Source organism: Propithecus coquereli, unplaced genomic scaffold, assembly GCF_000956105.1.
Source record: "Propithecus coquereli isolate 6110/MARCELLA unplaced genomic scaffold, Pcoq_1.0 Scaffold540, whole genome shotgun sequence".
Lineage (NCBI taxonomy): Eukaryota > Metazoa > Chordata > Mammalia > Primates > Indriidae > Propithecus > Propithecus coquereli.
The window spans coordinates 556,537-573,038 of record NW_012151286.1 but is presented as its reverse complement, the minus strand read 5'-3'; the positions used below and the strand labels follow the sequence as shown (position 1 = coordinate 573,038).

The 16,502-nt window shown below is 40.1% G+C and overlaps 2 protein-coding genes across 2 annotated transcripts in view; one reads left to right on the top strand and one right to left on the bottom strand.

The window, feature by feature from the left end:
- OGFOD1 (2-oxoglutarate and iron-dependent oxygenase domain containing 1) overlaps positions 1-11,514 on the bottom strand; it is a 21,712-nt gene extending 10,198 nt beyond the window's left edge. Inside the window, exons 1-4 of the mRNA XM_012657438.1 lie at positions 11,288-11,514; positions 9,313-9,458; positions 5,641-5,687; positions 2,377-2,477 (exon numbers count right to left, since the gene is read on the bottom strand). Of these exons, the coding sequence (XP_012512892.1) occupies positions 2,377-2,477; positions 5,641-5,687; positions 9,313-9,458; positions 11,288-11,441 (448 nt within the window). The 5' untranslated portion in view covers positions 11,442-11,514. The remainder of the gene's footprint in view (positions 1-2,376; positions 2,478-5,640; positions 5,688-9,312; positions 9,459-11,287) is intronic.
- Positions 11,515-11,672: 158 nt separating this feature from the next.
- Positions 11,673-16,502, top strand: part of NUDT21 (nudix (nucleoside diphosphate linked moiety X)-type motif 21) — a 17,183-nt gene continuing 12,353 nt past the window's right edge. The window contains exons 1-3 of the mRNA XM_012657437.1: positions 11,673-11,961; positions 15,034-15,234; positions 16,069-16,132. Coding sequence (XP_012512891.1) covers positions 11,846-11,961; positions 15,034-15,234; positions 16,069-16,132 — 381 coding nt within the window. The 5' untranslated portion in view covers positions 11,673-11,845. The remainder of the gene's footprint in view (positions 11,962-15,033; positions 15,235-16,068; positions 16,133-16,502) is intronic.

Here is a 16,502-nt window from a genome sequence, read left to right as displayed (position 1 = left end):
CTGTGAGCTAGGCTGACGCCATCGCACTCACTCTAGCCCGGGCAACAAAGCGAGACTCTGTCTCAAAAAAAAAAAGAATGATGGGACTATAGCAAAAGGACATAGAAGCCAGTTGGAAGGGGCTCTTGTTGATTGAATCAAGGACAGTAAAAGCGTCAATATAATGATGGTAATGGATAACAGCCCATTACATAAATGGTAATCCATAAATCCATACCAATATAAATGAATGAATAAGTGGTGAGAGAGAAAGATTTCTTTATAGTGGAATGTGACAAATAATACATGTAGAGAAATGACTGTATTATAAAATCACCATTTGGCAACCTTGCTAGATTATATAATAGTAATAATTTAGCAAGAAACATCAGAGAACACTATAACAAGTTAATCAAAGTTTGGTGGGAAATGGAATATTTATGTAAGCTCCCCACAAAATACACACTGACAGAGGAAAAGAGAACAGTGGAAAATCCTGACATCAGCTACCACCTTAATCAAGTGATCTAAGTTATCACTAATAATGTGACACACAGAAACCGTGTACCACCTGATAGGATGCAGTGAAAAGAACACAGCATTAATTCTGTGATATTCCTGCCAAAAGCATATGGCCTGGATCTAATCATGAGGAAACATCACACAAACTCAAACTGTGAAAATTTTACAAAATAACTTGTCTGTAAATCTTCAGAAACATTATGAAAGTCCAGGAAAGACTGAGGAAGTGTTCTAGACTGAGGAAGACTGAAGAGACATGATAACTAAATGCAATGTGCAATCCTAGACTGGATCCTTTTGCTATGAAGGACAAAATAATGAAACTTGAATGGGACCTGTGGATTATATGGGAATAATACATCAACATTAATTTCCTGATTTTGATAGTTTATAATTATCACATAGAAGAATGTCCTTGTTGTAGGAAAGACTAAAGTATTCAGGGGTCATGGGACATCATGACAACAACCTACTCTCAAGTAAAACAGGAAATAAATTATTTGCATATGCTTGCCACTTTTCTATAAGTTGGAGATTACTTCCAATTAAGGAGAAAAATAATAATGGAAAATGAAGGTATACGATATGGGTTTTTGTATGTATCACCAAATCATCCTTCAAAAGTTGTTAGCCATTTATACTTCCCAAGGACAGTGTATGAGAACAAACTTAAATCGAAATTTTATTTATTAAATCAAAAAAACCACTTTTCCTTATAGGTGAAAAACCATACTTGTTTTCAAAAAAACATTTATGGGGCCAGCCTCGGTGGCTCACACCTGTAATCCCAGCACTTTGAGAGGCTGAGGCAGGAATGCTTGAGCCCAGGAGCTCTAGACTGGGTGACAGAGTGAGACCTTGTCTCTAAAAAAAAAAACAAAACAACAACATTTATAAGCTCAGAAAGGAAACTGGAAGGATACACCCCAAACTGATGACAATGGGTATTTCTGAAGAGAAGGTGGAGCAGGGAGAAGGTGAAGGAGACTTTCACGGTTTATACCGTTTACTTGCATATTGTTTGAATTTTTTTCCTTAAGAATGTATTTATTTATTACCTTCAAAATAAAAAAGAAGACAAAATAGCATTGAAGGAGATGGCTGTTTCTTAGGAACTCTAAGAATAGAGTTTATATTAATAATATCGTCTCTGAATTTCCTGATACTGTATGCAAAGTTGGTGTATATGTGTATGATGAGCATTTTCCTGATAATATGGTCAACAGCTTTCATCGAATGCCCAAAGAGAACCACTGCTTATACCTCCCAATAGGGTGGGAATTTCTGTATATGAACTAGGTCCTTATTAGGAAGATCCTGATTCTTTGCAGGGACATTTAGTCCAGTATTTTGGTATAGTGATGCTATCTTTCCATCATTGTTGAGTTAAAGCCTTTAAATCTTACAGACATATGGATTTTTTTTTTTGTTTTTTTTTAAAGAGACAAGGTCTTGCTGTGTTGCCCAGGCTGGAGTGCAGTGGCATGATCATAGCTCACTGCAGCCTTGAACTCCTGTGCTAAAACAATCCTTCCACCTCAGCCTCCCAAGTAGCTAGGTGTGCGCTACCAAGCTGGCTAATTTTTTAATTTTTGTAGAGACAGGGTTTTGCTATGTTGCCCAGGCTGTTCTCAGACTCCCAGCCTCAAGCGATCCTTCTGCCTCAGCCTCCCAAGTGGCTGGGACTATAGGTGTGTGCTACCACACCCAGTTAATTTTTTCTATTTTTTTGTAGAGCTGAGGTCTCACTCTTGCTCAGGCTGGTCTTGAACTCCTGGCCTCAAGCAATCCTCCATCTTGGCCTCCCAAAGTGCTGGGATTCACAGGCATGAGCCACTGTATCAGGCCCTGACATCAGGACTTGGTCTTCCTTACCGGTGAATTCATATTTAGCACAGGACATGTCAATAGTTGATTCCAGGTCAATTTCAGAAATGTGAGAAAGCCAGGTCCGGAAATCTTCAAACAAAATTTTCCTAGAAATGTAAATAAAAGATAACTTGTTATGCCAGTGTGGGGTCTGTTTGAATCTAGGCCACAACTGTTCTTTCCTAGAGGTCACATTTTATTCAATAGATCCATTCTCAGATCTCATTCAGGAGATTCTGAGAAATGTTTCTCAGTTTAAACTTGAATAGTTTTAAGACTCGGATTTTCAGAGAAATAAATGTAAATCGGCCGGGCGTGGTGGCTCACGCCTGTATTCCTAGCACTCTGGGAGGCTGAGGTGGGAGGATTGCTTGAGGTCAGGAGTTCAAGACCAGCCTGAGCAAGAGTGAGACCCCCATCTCTACTGAAAATAGAAAAAAAATTAGCCAGTCAACTAAAATTAGAAACAAAAAATTAGCTGGGCATGGTGGCTCACAGCTGTAGTCCCAGGTACTCGGGAGGCTGAGGCAGGAGGATCACTTGAGCCCAGGAGTTTGAGGTTGCTGTGAGCTAGGCTAACACCACGGCACTCACTCTAGCCCGGGCAATAAAGCGAGACTCTGACTCAATAAAATAAAAAAAAAAAAAAAAAAAAAAAAAAAAAGAAATAAATGTAAATCTCTATCTACTATGGCATATTTTTGTTCTAATGTTTCCTTTTATATTTTTAGTATTCTCTTCCTCCTAAATTTTTTTTTTTTCTTTTTCTTTTTGAGACAAGGTCTTGCTCTGTTACCCAGCTAGAACTCATGGGCTCAAACAGTCCTGCCTTAGCCTCTCAAAGTTCTGGGATTATAGGCATGAGCCACTATGTCTAGCCCCATAAATGTTTTTTTGAAAACAAGTTTGGTTTTTCACCTACAAGGAAAAGTGTTCTTTTTGATTTAGGTTTGCCAGAGTGCCGTGGTGTCATCACAGCTCACAGCAACCTCAAACTTGGGCTCAAGCAATTCCTCCTGCCTCAGCCTCCCAAGTAGCTGGGACTACAGGTGTGCGCCACCATGCCCAGCAAATTTTTTCTTTTTTTTTGTAGACATGGGGTCTCGCTCTTGCCTCAGACTGGTCTCAAACTCCTGGCCTCAAGCAATCTTCCATCTCAGCCTCCCAAAGTGCTGGGATTACAGGCTTGAGCCACTGTGCCCAGCCCCTCCTAAATGTAAAGTATGCACTATCATGGCAGCAGTTTGGCCTTTGTCATTAACAACTTATCATACCAATATTCTATTCCAAATTACTGATTTTCAGACATGTTTCCCAGCACTAAAATGGAAAGCTCAATTGTTTTCTTTACACATTTCACTTCTAATACCAAATGTGTGGGTTTTTTCCCCACACTGACCAGTTCTCTGACACCAGTTGGGTATCTTACGATTCAATTCTGACACTATCTACCACGGGTTAGCACAAGTTAAGAGCTTAGTCCTACAAGACTGCCACCGCCCCGCCCCCTGCAAACACACACACCAATTGTTAAGTCCAGCAGTTAACAGAAAAAACACCAAACCCTGTAAAATAATTTAAAGAGGATTCATTTTGAGCTGAGTATGTGTGACCGACAGCCTGAAGCACATGGTTTCAAGAGGTTCTGAGAAAATGTGCTTGAGGTAGCCAGGTTACAGTTTGGTTTTATACATTCACGGAGACAGGAATTATATGTAAAATAATAAATCACTACACGGAAGGTGCATATTGGTTTGGCCTGAAAAGGCAGCACATCTTGAAGGGGTTTATAGGTTATAGGTGGGTTTAAAGATTCTTTGATTCCTAATTGGTTAAATAAGTGAAGCTTTGCCTAAAGACTTGGAATGTTTTAAGATAAGGAAGTTTGTTAATCAGAGAGAAGCCACCCACATAGACCCAGACTCCAGTGATCTGTTAAGTAAACTGATGGCCTGCAGGTGTGGTTTAACCCGTCTTGCCTGTTAATGATTTAGTATCTTACTGTTACAAAGAATAACTCCAAAAGGAAGGGGGCATAACAGGGCTTGCCTGACCTCCCTTCTCAAGGCTGGCAACTCAGCTTTAAAGTTTTTCTGGGGTCACCCTTGGCCAACAGGGGGTCCATTCAGTCAACTGGGGGGCTTAAGATTTTACTTTAGCTCATACTAGGTTGTGACCTGTGCTTCTAACCAAAGGCTATAAAATCAGAGGTTCCCACAACTTCCCCCTTGGGTTTGATAAATTGCTAGTGATATGGGGCGGGGACTTCTCTTAGGGGCCTGCCAGGTTCCCCAGCATGGAAATAAAGGAAAATCTTGACTGAGTCCCTTTTAGGGAAGTTGCAGGCACCTGGCTAGCCTTGAAAACTGAATGGCAACCTGATGAGAACAATGGCCCTCCAAGTAAGCCAGAGTCAGGAGGTGTTTTGGTGTCCCATGGAAACTAAAATAGGCATCTTAGCATCTTAACACGTGTTCTTGAGTTGTTTTTCAGAAACCCCCATGGATGGAAAATGCAGATAGGGAGAACTAAGGAACTGAACTCTGATCTCCATTCTTTGTTCTGAATTTCTGCCTGAGGGGCCTGCCCCACCATCCTAACGTTCCTTTCCACTAATACAGGAACGTCTGAATCCACCTATGACCCCTCCATTTCAAGATATCCACCCTTTTGGGCCAGGCCAATGTATTACTTCCACTTATTGATTTACAGTTTTGCCTGCCTTAAAAAACCCTGGCTTGTAAGCCACTGGGGAGTTTGGGTCTTAACCATTAGCTGCTCATACTCCTTGCATGGCGCCCTGCAATAAAGATGCCCCTTTCCCCAGCTGCAACTCTTAGCTTCAGTATCTGGCTTTATCTCACTGGGTAAGCAGACTCCAGTTTTGTTCAGTAACACTAGAATGCCTCAGAACGCAGGAACACAGTTTGCTTACTCGATTACTGGTTTATTATAAAAGGATACAACATGGGAACAGCCAGATGGAACTGCCCACCCAACATGTGGAAAATGGTATCTCCAGTGTTAATTTGTGTTTCCTTGGTTACGAACAATACAGAACATTTTAACATTGAGAACTTGAGTCTTGGAATCAGACAGACTTGGGTTTGTATCCTAGTTCCCTTAATTTTAAGCTAGGGAAACGTAATTTATCAGTCTGTAAAATGGGATAATAATGTCAACAAAGATTACAATGATATAACATTTAAAGCACTTAACTGGTCTGCCTGGCACATATTAGGCATCCAACAAATATGATTACTTGTTTACCTTAAAGCAGAGATATGAGGCTCTTTTCTTTTCTTCAAATCATCAGACTTGATCATGCAATAAGAAAAAAAAAAGGATTTTCTTCATATATTAGACACACAAAAGACAGTAGTTTAGTGAGTTACTCTGGCATTACAGCATTGTAGTTAAGGGCCTAGACTATGAAGCCAGACTGCCTAAGTTTGACAAAGGGCCCCTCCATTTGGTGGCTCTGTGACTTGGGCAAGTTATTTAGCCTTTCTGCCTTATTCACTGAACAAATAAGTAGTTATTATAGTGAAGTTTATATGCTTGTTGAGGGAGGTAGACAACAAACACAAAAAGTGTTAGTATAAAGAAGGTGGTAAGTACATAGGGGAAAAAACAACAGGAAAAGAAGGATGCGGAGTACTGAGAGGGGAAGTGGTCTGCAATTATAAATAGGGTGGCCAAGGCAGACTTCAGTGAGGTGAAGCAAAGACTTGAGGGAGGCTGGGAAGAATGGCAAGGGAATATCAGGCAAAAAGCATTCAAGGCCCTGAGCGTGAATGCATGCCTGGCCTATTCCAGCTATTTCCAGGGGACTGTGTAGCTAGAGCAGACAGTGAGGAGGAGAGCAGTAGGAGATGAGGCCAAAGGGGTAATGGGCGCCTTAGAGCCATTCTACATATCTTGGCTTTTACTGCAAGAAATTGGAGCCATTGGAGTTTTTGAGCAAAGAAGTAACATTTTTTTGAGATAAAATTCACATAACATAAAATTTACCATTTTAACCATTCGAAATTGAAAGTGTGCAATTCAGAAGATTTTAGTATATTCACAATGTTGGGTAACATCAGCACTATTTAATTCCAGAACGTTTTAACATTCCAAAAAGAACCCCTCCCCCTGTACCTAGTAGTCAGTCACTCCCCATCCTCTCCTTGCCCCAGCTCCTGGCAACCAATAATCTACTTTTTGGCTAAATGTATTTGCCTATTCTAGATATTACATATAACTGGAGTCATACAATATGTAGCCGTTTGTGACTGGCTTCTTTCACTTAGCTTAATGTTTTCAAGGTTCATCCATATTGCAGCAGTTACCGGTACTTCATTCCTTTTCATGGCCGAATAACATTCCATTGTGTGGGCATTCCACATTTTATACACTTTGGTGTTTATCCATTCATCAGTTGATGGACATTTGGGTTGTTTCCACTTTTTGGCTATTATAATGCTGCTATGAACACCTGTGTTTTTATGTAAACATATGTTTTTCAATTCTCTTGGCTCCACTTACATTTTAAAAGAACGTGATGACTGTGGCTGTATAGGTGGGTGGCAGTAGAAGGGAAACTGGATGATACACTAATAGAATAATCATGGTGAGAGACAGACAGCTCAGACCAGGTGTTGGCTGTTGGCAGCGGAAGCTGTAAGAAGTGGGTTTTTCTGGATATACAATTATGTGTCACCTAACAACAGGACATATTCTGATAAGTTCGTTAAGAGATTTCTCATTGTTGGAACATTATGGAGCGTACTTACACAAACCTAGACGGCATAGCCTATTACACATATGACAGTATAGCCTATTGCTTCTAGGCTACAAACCTGTATAGCATGTTACTGTACTGAATACTGTAGGCAATTGTAACACAATGGTAAGTATTTGTGTATCTAAACACAGAAAAGGTACAGTAAAAATGAGGTATTATAATCTTTTGGGACCACCACTGTATATGTAGTCCATTGTTGACAGAAATGTTGGTATGCAGCGCCTGCCAGTATTATGAAGGTAGAGACAGAATCTCCCAGTGGACTAGATATAAGATGTAGGAGAGGAATCAAGGATGACCTCATTTTTGGCATGAGCCACTGGAAACATGTTGCCATTAACTAAGATGGGGGAGACTGCAGGAGGAGCAGATTTAGGGGGAGAAGACCAGGAGTTTAGTCTTGGACTTAAATGTGAGACACTTACTAGAGATCCAAGAGGAGAGGCAAAGCCATGAGACTCCATGGAAATTTGTGCACCATAGGGAAGTGGTCCAAGGATTAGGCCCTAGAGTACTCTATCATTAAGAAGTCAGGTAGAAGAGGAAAACCTAGCAAAGGAAACTGAGAAGAAATAGCCAGTGGGGTAGAAGAAAAACCAAGAGAGCATGGTAACCTGAAAGTAAAGTGAAAAAATGTCTCCAGGAGGAAGGAGTGAAATAGTAGGACAAATACTGCTGATAGGTCAAGGAAGGACTAAAAACCGGTGTTCAGATTTACTAATGTGGAGGTTACAAGTGACCTTGACAAGTGTAGTTTCAGTGGAGATGTAGAGGTGAAAGCCTGATTAAAGTGGGCTTACCAGAGACTGGGAGGAGAGGAATTTAAGACAATACAGGCAACTCTTACAAGGAATTCTGCTGTCAAGAGGAGCAGAAGAATGGGGTGGTAACTGAAGGGGAAAGTTAGGTCAAGAACTTTACTTTTTCTTATGATGAAAAGAACAGTTATTTTGTATGTTAAAGGGAATGATCTAGAGGGAAGGAATAACTGATAGTTTCCTCATCTGTAAAACAGAAAGTGCAATACACTTCTTTCTTGGGTTGTTATGAAGAATTAATAAATATAGAATATTGGGCAACTACTAATGACAGACTTGGTTAGGGGGATTGGAAGATGTCAGAGACCCAGTTATCAAGTCATTTCATACCACAAGCAAAGAAAAGGGATATGGATGAGGATTGAAGGGGCAGGAGACTGAGAACAGGTTTTATATCTGCTATCTTAGGGTGAAGAGTTCCTATCCAAAAGTGATCATGGTAAAATTATTCACAGCAGTTTCACCAAACTGCTGTGATCCAAAGTAATGTGGATCCAAAGTAATGGCTGTTCTTTTTTTTTTTTTTAAATCACCCAGAGTCCTTTTTATTATCTTGCCTCTCATCTACTTCACAATGAAGTATTTTCATCTACCAAATTGCATTAAGTAAAAACCACTTTGATGTCTCAATTTTAGTAATCAGAGATGCATACAGCCCTAAATCAACAAGAAGCCAAGTGTTTGATAATTACAAAGGCAGACAACTGAAGTTTTTAATGAACCTGTGCAACCTTACTCTGGATAATTTAATTTTCATTATATTTCCTGAATTATTAAGAGTCACATCATTCATGTGTTTAACCTGGTTAATTCAATGGTACATATAAAGTCCAAAGACACACAGATTGGAGAAGGGCAGGATACAACCAGCTGACCAAATGATCGGCTTTAGTGTAAAAGACTAAAAGAGAGAGAAATCTGTTATTTACTTTTATCCCAGATAAAATCGTATGGGAAAATGCAAAGAAAACAAAATAATTCATCTTTATTTTATTTTTTTTGCAATTTTAAACACTAACGTCCTTGACGTTTTTCTAACGGATTTCTAAGAGTGATGTACTCTATGTACTGAAAGATATATCCCCATCCATTACCACCCCTACTTTTTAAAAGTCTTACAGGGAAGGAATTGTCAAAGTCTCCATATAATAATTATAGCAGCCAACACACAGTTAACACTCAGTAAGCTTAGGTTAAATGAAAGAATACTTTTAACAATGTCAAGGTGAGGACCTTCCAAGGCAAATCCAACCTAAAACCTCTAAAGGTATTGAGTGATTTTATAGACAAAGAATTTTTGAGGTGGAATAGCTAATGTGACAGGGGAATAAATACCTGCTGGAACTTATATAAATCATTATACTTTTCATGGAAGTTCAAGTTCAAAAGTTCCTTCTGAAGCTCTTCCAAGAAGTCTTGGCTTTGAATGAAACTTGGGATCTGGCAGTGAAGAAAGGGGTCCATGTCCATGACAATGGCTTCTGTTGGAAGGAAAACATTATGCTATGGCTTTTTTCCGTTTTGTATTTTATTTCTGACCCCCCAAGTAACACAGCAGAAAGAATACAAAAGGAGATGGTCATGAATCTGGGGGAAGCTAACATTTAAAGTCTAAGATTTGGGGGAAGATTTATAAGCTCTCCCCTTTCTTCCTTACCCACTCAATGCTACTTTTTAAAGATACTGTGTTTAAAATACTAGTCCTTAAGATGAGTACAGGTAATGTCACTAAACCAGGGTTCCTACTCTTTTTTTTTTCTGAGTTTCAATGATTATTTATTGAATTGAATGTATTTTAGATTCTTAATTCATTTTCCCCAAACTTACAGTACAAAATTAAATGAGAGTAGCAACACTGGCTGGTAATTTCTCTTTAATCCTGCTTTTTCTTTTCCCAAGTTACTGTTGGAGGGATTTACTATATACTAGTATATCTTTTTTTTTTTTTTAAATCAATTCGGGCATAACCACCTCTGATTCCTTGATTTCTACCCCAACATTTTACTCACTGCCTCTGACAGGCTAGATACCACCCCTGTAATAATTACCACCTCCCAGGTGCCAGGCCCACTGGTGCTTTACAAGCATTATCTCATTTCATCTTCTCAACAACTCTAAGGTAGACATTATCATTATACCCATCCTACAGACGAAGAAACTGAGAAGTCTCTTGAGAGCACAGAGCTTGCATTTTAAACATTAAGCTATCACTTTCTATGTGTATCCAGCATGCCCTGGATGCACCTCTTCAAAGCACTTCACCACTAAAACAAAAATCAGGCCAAACTTTAGAAGGGAATGCATGACGCATTATCTTATAAGGTGGTATTTGAAGTTGAGGCTGGAATCGTTCGATGTAGGTTCCTTCCCTCGGTCAAAAGGCATTTATTTTCATAAGTCATTTAGTTGAACTACAGGTACGTAAAAAAACAGGTAAGCTCAGGAGCCTAATGTCTGGCAGCTCACAAGAAATGCTCTGGGCTAGACTGCCATGGGACAACGGAGCATCACCTTTAGAGGAAAAATTATATAAGCCGTTCAAATATTTGTCCAAATGCTTATTTTTGTTTTGTTTTGTTCGAGACAGTCTTGCTCTGTCCCCCGGGTAGAGTGCAATGGCGTGATCACAGCTCACAGCAGCCTCAAACTCCTGGGCTCAAGCGATCCTCCTGCCTCAGCCTCCCGAGTAGCTGGGACTGCAGGCATGCGTGTGCCACCACGCCCGGCTAATTTTGTCTATTTTTGGTAAAGACGGGTCTCGCTCTTGTTCAGGCTGGTCTCGAACTCCTGACCTCAAGCGATCCTCCCACCCAGGCCTCCCATAGTGTTAGGATTACAGGCGTGAGCCACCACCCCCGGCCTCCAAATGTTTATTAGTCCTTACTCAGGGAAACATTTCTTGATGCCTACAAACTTATTAATCCTATTCAGCATCTTTCTTAGGTAAATACTATTAACTACTCCATTTTACTTAAGAAGGAACTGAAGTTTAAAGAAGTTCAATCTATTGCTCAACGCAAAATCAGTGGAGGGGATTCTAACTCATTAATCTCTCATTCCAGGATTCACCTATCAACTTCCCGAAACTCTCCGGCCTATGTTTCTTCCTCTTCTCAGGTTTCTAAATTCAAACTGAATTTGGAATCAAAGGGAGCAGCAGCCGAGACAGGGGGTCGGAGGTGGCCAAAGTCCTCGAGGAACCTCCTTCTCCCCTGCGGCCCCGCTGCCTAGGGCTCGGCTCTATTCCCAGGTTGCCTTCAGAGGCCCCAGACACCTGCGCGGCGGCTGCTCCCTCACAGCACCCGGTTACCGTGACTGAACGGCGTCCTACGTCTCCAAGCCTCTGCCACCTGCTTTTTCAAGGTTTCCTCCGTGACAGCGGCCGAAAACTCCGCCATCATCTCCTTCTTTCCCTTTTTTCCCACCCGGGCAGGGCCAGGCTCAGCTGGCCGTTTACCACTCATCTCCTCATAAGGTATACAGCCACGCCACACTGAAGAGGCTACTTTCCTACGGAGACTACAATCCCCAGAATGCCCCTTTCCAGTGCCCCAGCGCTACCCAATGGGAAGTAACAAAGTAAGAGGAGGCGGAACCTGTGCCTGGCTTACCAATGGAAGCTTCAGATATTGCAGCCATCCCACCAACGATTGGTCCAATGGCGCTTGGTCGGATAGGCCACCGCCTATCTACTTCCTGCCGCCAGAAGCGTTGGATGCACTTCCGGCGTGCGTACGCCTCCTCTTGCGCTCTCCTGTTAATGGCGGGCGGCGGCTGCTGAGCGGTTTGCAGATAACCGCTGCCCGCACGGGGAAAGTCTGCCCTGCCTTCTACTTTCTGTTCGCAGCCGGTGCCGGAGCTCGCCAGCATGTCTGTGGTACCGCCCAATCGCTCGCAGACCGGGTGGCCCCGGGGAGTCAATCAGTTTGGCAACAAGTACATCCAGCAGACCAAGCCCCTCACCCTGGAGCGCACCATCAACCTGTAAGTGCGGCCCGACCTTCGCGCGCGTCCTTCACCAGCATCCCTCTCTTCATGAGCGCTCCTAAAGACTCTTAATTTTTCCGGCGGCTTTACGCCTTCCTCACCAGCCCCGCTCTGGTTGCGGATGCGCGCCTTCCTTGCTCCCACAGGCTCTTTTCTCGTCCTCCAGCCCCAAGGGATTAGAATCCTATTTGACGGTGTTAGATTCCTTTTCTGAAAAGAGGACTTGTTCCCATTCCCCTGTATTCAGTGATTGTGGGTAAAACCGAAGTTTGCTTTGAACTCGATGCTTTCCACACCTCTCCAGAGGTAACCAACTTAAAAATGTGGTTTTTATCTTTCCAGTCCGATGCTTAACGCTTTTACATCACTTACGTGGTATGCTTTGTGTGTTTTCATTTGATATGAGTGTTATAACGCAGTGTCATTTTTGCAGTTTTTACTTAACTCTAACAGCTTTCGAGATCTATCTATAATGCCTAGGTCTAGTTTTTACCTTTTAAGTGCTATATAATATTTCAGCTTATGACTACATCACGTTTTATTCATGTGCTCAGGGCTATCTGTCCTGCCTTATGCATTCATCTGTCTTCTCTGCAGCAGTGACGGTATCCCAGGTACCCAGTAGGCCCCAGCTTGGGAGTGTGGATGCTGTTATGGTTGGGCTATCAGACTGGAGGGAACTAGAATGTTGACCCAGAGAACCCACTGTGGACGGTTTTATTTTTCGACACTTTCCGTTTAAGCACTTACAGCCATTGTATTTCAAGGATGCGCTCAAAAGTAATCTTGATGTAGCAGATAATTGGCGTTTGGGGTGTGTCTTGCTCAAGAAATTGTCAGTATGCTTTTTTTTTTTTTATCGTGTCTGGAGTTTGTTTTTGAGACTGTGTAGTGCACACCCTGATGGAGGAAAGTGGCCAGTTCATGCCAGTCAGTGTTAACGGAGTGCAAATATTTGCTTTTATTGGTGTTTGGATATGACACTTTAGGTGTTTCTCTGTTTTACATTCAAATAAATGAAATTTTTTCCCCTCAAAACCAAAAGCGATTTGAAACTGAAGAGATGTTTATTATCATTGTTTTGTTTTGCAAAACAGGTGCTGGCTTGGAAATTTAGATAATAGAAATGTTGGGTTTATAAAATATGAAATTAGTTGATAATAGGGTGATTACAAATTAATCCCTGTAGCTATTATGTTAACATAGTAGCATTTTAATTTCATACCGCTTTTAAACAAAATCTTCGTAAGATTCCCATCAAATGGAAAAGGCAAATATTTTCCTTTTAAAAAGTGAATACACAGCTTCTGGATTACTTTCCGTGGTGATCAGAACTAGCACCCACAGTTACTTCTTGTTTTGCCTTGATTACTTGATTAATTTGCATAGCTATTATGTGGAATTAACGTGGTGAAACAGTTATGCTTTCAGCAAAATGTTTTAATGTTTGATGTATTAAAGTTATGCTTGATTTACAGTACATTTTCTAGTCTATATAAATACAGTAGTTAGAAATAATCAGTGAATTGTGAACTTCACTTTATCTGGGTGAGTAATGATCTGTTAAATTGAAAACAAATCTCTCTCCCAGTGTTATTTTCTTTTAGGAAATATTGCATGAATGCCTACTGTCTACCAGGCACTGTGCATCATACGAGGTATACAGTGGAGAGGGCATAAGATGTAGACCCTATCAAGCTCACAGCGTGATAAGAATATACATAGATCCGGGCTGCCTCTCTGATTTCACAGTTTAAAATTCTGACATTTCGTCTTGATATCTCCTTACTGATATAGGAACTGGCTCTTGCAGTAGAGATGTGTTATGGCTATCATTAATTCTCTCTAACTCAGGTTGTCAGAACTAAATGTTAATATACGTAATAAAAAATTGCCCCGCACATAGTGCTGTGTGACATAACTGCTGCTGCTAACGGTGATGGTATTAGGTATAGCACCGGGTCTACTGGGGAAGTTCTTTATAATCTTTAAAGCATCCTGGGTGGAAATGGTATATTATAGTTATTTTCGAGCTGCTTCATTTAGGTCTAGAATTTGGCTTCTAGAATTTAAAGTAATTTTTAAAGTTTTGGCAGTCTTTATATTTATTCTCTTTTCAAGAATAGCTGTGAGTGGGTAAGGTACGTAGTTGTTGACTGTTAATCAGGAGCTTTAGAATAGATACCTTGCGGATAGGCAAGTGTGGCCAAAGCATTCTTACAGGCTTATAAAAAGGCTTCTTAATGTAAGGTTTATAATTAAGGTGTTACAAAATATAAATATGGAAATTTTAACAATCGTTAAAGAAATATTTGATTTTTACCAGGCAAGATGAAAACTGTCATCAACAGTGTGAGCCATATTTTGAATTTTATAAAGGAAAAGAGGATGTTCAGATTAGATATGGTGGGTAGAAGATGTGAATGAGAATGGAAGTGTAAGGATACTGAGTACAATTAATGCTGAAGGCCAAAAATGCATCTTAGCAGGTTTAGCGGGGGAGAAAATGTACAAAATTTGATCTGAAAAGGAAAGAGTTGTGGTGCCAGAAAAATCTTGGGATAATTGACTAGGAACGGTTGAAAATAACTGGAGGGATGTTGATGGAAAGTAGTGGCTTAGTTTATAGAAAAAAAGATTAACCATTAGTACCCATAATCAGTAAAATTTCTGATTAGATTAGTAGTCAAAGGAACCCAAGGGGACATTAGCCAGGTTGGTAATGTTGGAATAGCAGCCATGATCTAAAACCAGAGGGTTACTGAGATCCAGATAACCACTTCTCTAAGATTTTAAGGGCCTTAATGATAGTGTTATCTACACTTGGAAGTTAATGTGGAGCAGCAGCTTGATCTGACGGAAGCTCCGATTTTAAGAGTCCAGAGAATAGGACTCTAATCTCTGCTGTTTCATTAGTTATGTAACTTTGTACAGATCTATGTCTCTGAGCACAGTATACGCACTTATTTATTTTTTTAACCACAGTTTCTTTACGCTATGTGGTTGGTATCTGTCGTGGTAAATTACGGTCTTCAGTTCTCATGTTAGATGTTTGCCTTTGCATCACAGGTACCCTCTTACCAATTATACTTTTGGTACAAAAGAGCCCCTCTATGAGAAGGACAGCTCTGTTGCAGCCAGATTTCAGCGCATGAGGGAGGAATTTGATAAAATTGGAATGAGGAGGACTGTAGAAGGGGTTCTGATTGTACATGAGCACCGGCTACCCCATGTGTTACTGCTCCAGCTGGGAACAACTTTCTTCAAATTGTAAGTGTTATAAATTAACAGCAAGACAACTTTTAATGGGATTGCTGTTTATGCAGCTTTGGAATACAAGTTAGCTCTTGGTTATTTATTTCAACAAACACTGCTGTTAATGGAATCTTTAGAAAAAAATAATGAGTAATGTTTCTCCAGTGCGATCCTCATTTATTTTCCTAACTAGTAATCTTCATGTTTCTGTATGTTGTCGATGTTAATGATTGAGCCCATGGAATATAATTAGTCCAGGATCACTGTCTAGATGCCATTTTAGCATTACTAAGAACAATCGCTACTTCTTTCTTAGGATGAATGGTATTTCCTATTCTTAAAATGACATGTTTTTATAGATAAGTTTAGTTTTATCATTTAAGCTCATACATCTCTCAATAAACATTTGGTCCACAACTATTTGACCAGATTATACCACAAAGAAAGGTCTCAAATACTTAGATTGAAATTCTTGAATAATGTCCCATTCTTCGGGCCTAAAGAATGTGGTGTGTTGCTCTCTGGGCATTTCTAGACTCCATTATCACCAGATGGCTTTCAGAGAGGAGACTGGGGTGGACTGGTGGCCAGCAATTATATTTATGCTATGTTATATATTTTGTTTGTTTAAAACTAGGGTTTGTGTACTGTTGGTCTGGGGAATTGACACTGTGAGTTCACCTTTCTAGAATATTCTTCCCCCTCCCTTTGACATCTGTTTTGATTGCCTCATTATATGACACCAAAGTATGTTAATTAGTTACTTAATAGAAATAACGATTATTATGTTCTTCCTGTTATCCTCAAATTGTGTTAAGTTGAAAGCTGAAATTCTTAACCTTTGTACAGACCTGGTGGTGAACTTAACCCAGGAGAAGATGAAGTTGAAGGACTAAAACGCTTAATGACAGAGGTATTTTTCTGTTTAACCACTTTGACAGTTTTATTGCCCATCTGAATACCATCAACGTAATAGATTATTAGGCTTTTTATGTATTGTAAAAAGGATAAGTTTATTTTTGAGTATTTAGTTTTCAGTAAATACAACTTTAGCCCCAGAATGTTAGTACAATGTTTATTTTGTGCAAGTTGAACTTAGTTTATCTTAACATTTTTTAAATTGAAATGTATAACAGTGGTAGATAAAGACCATTTATTGAGTACTTACTGTGCTAGATAGACACTATTCTAAGTGCTTTACATGCAGTAACTTTTTAAAAATCACAACAGTTCTAGTAAGTAGATATTAAGTTTAAATAACTATATAATAGCTAGTGTGTTGC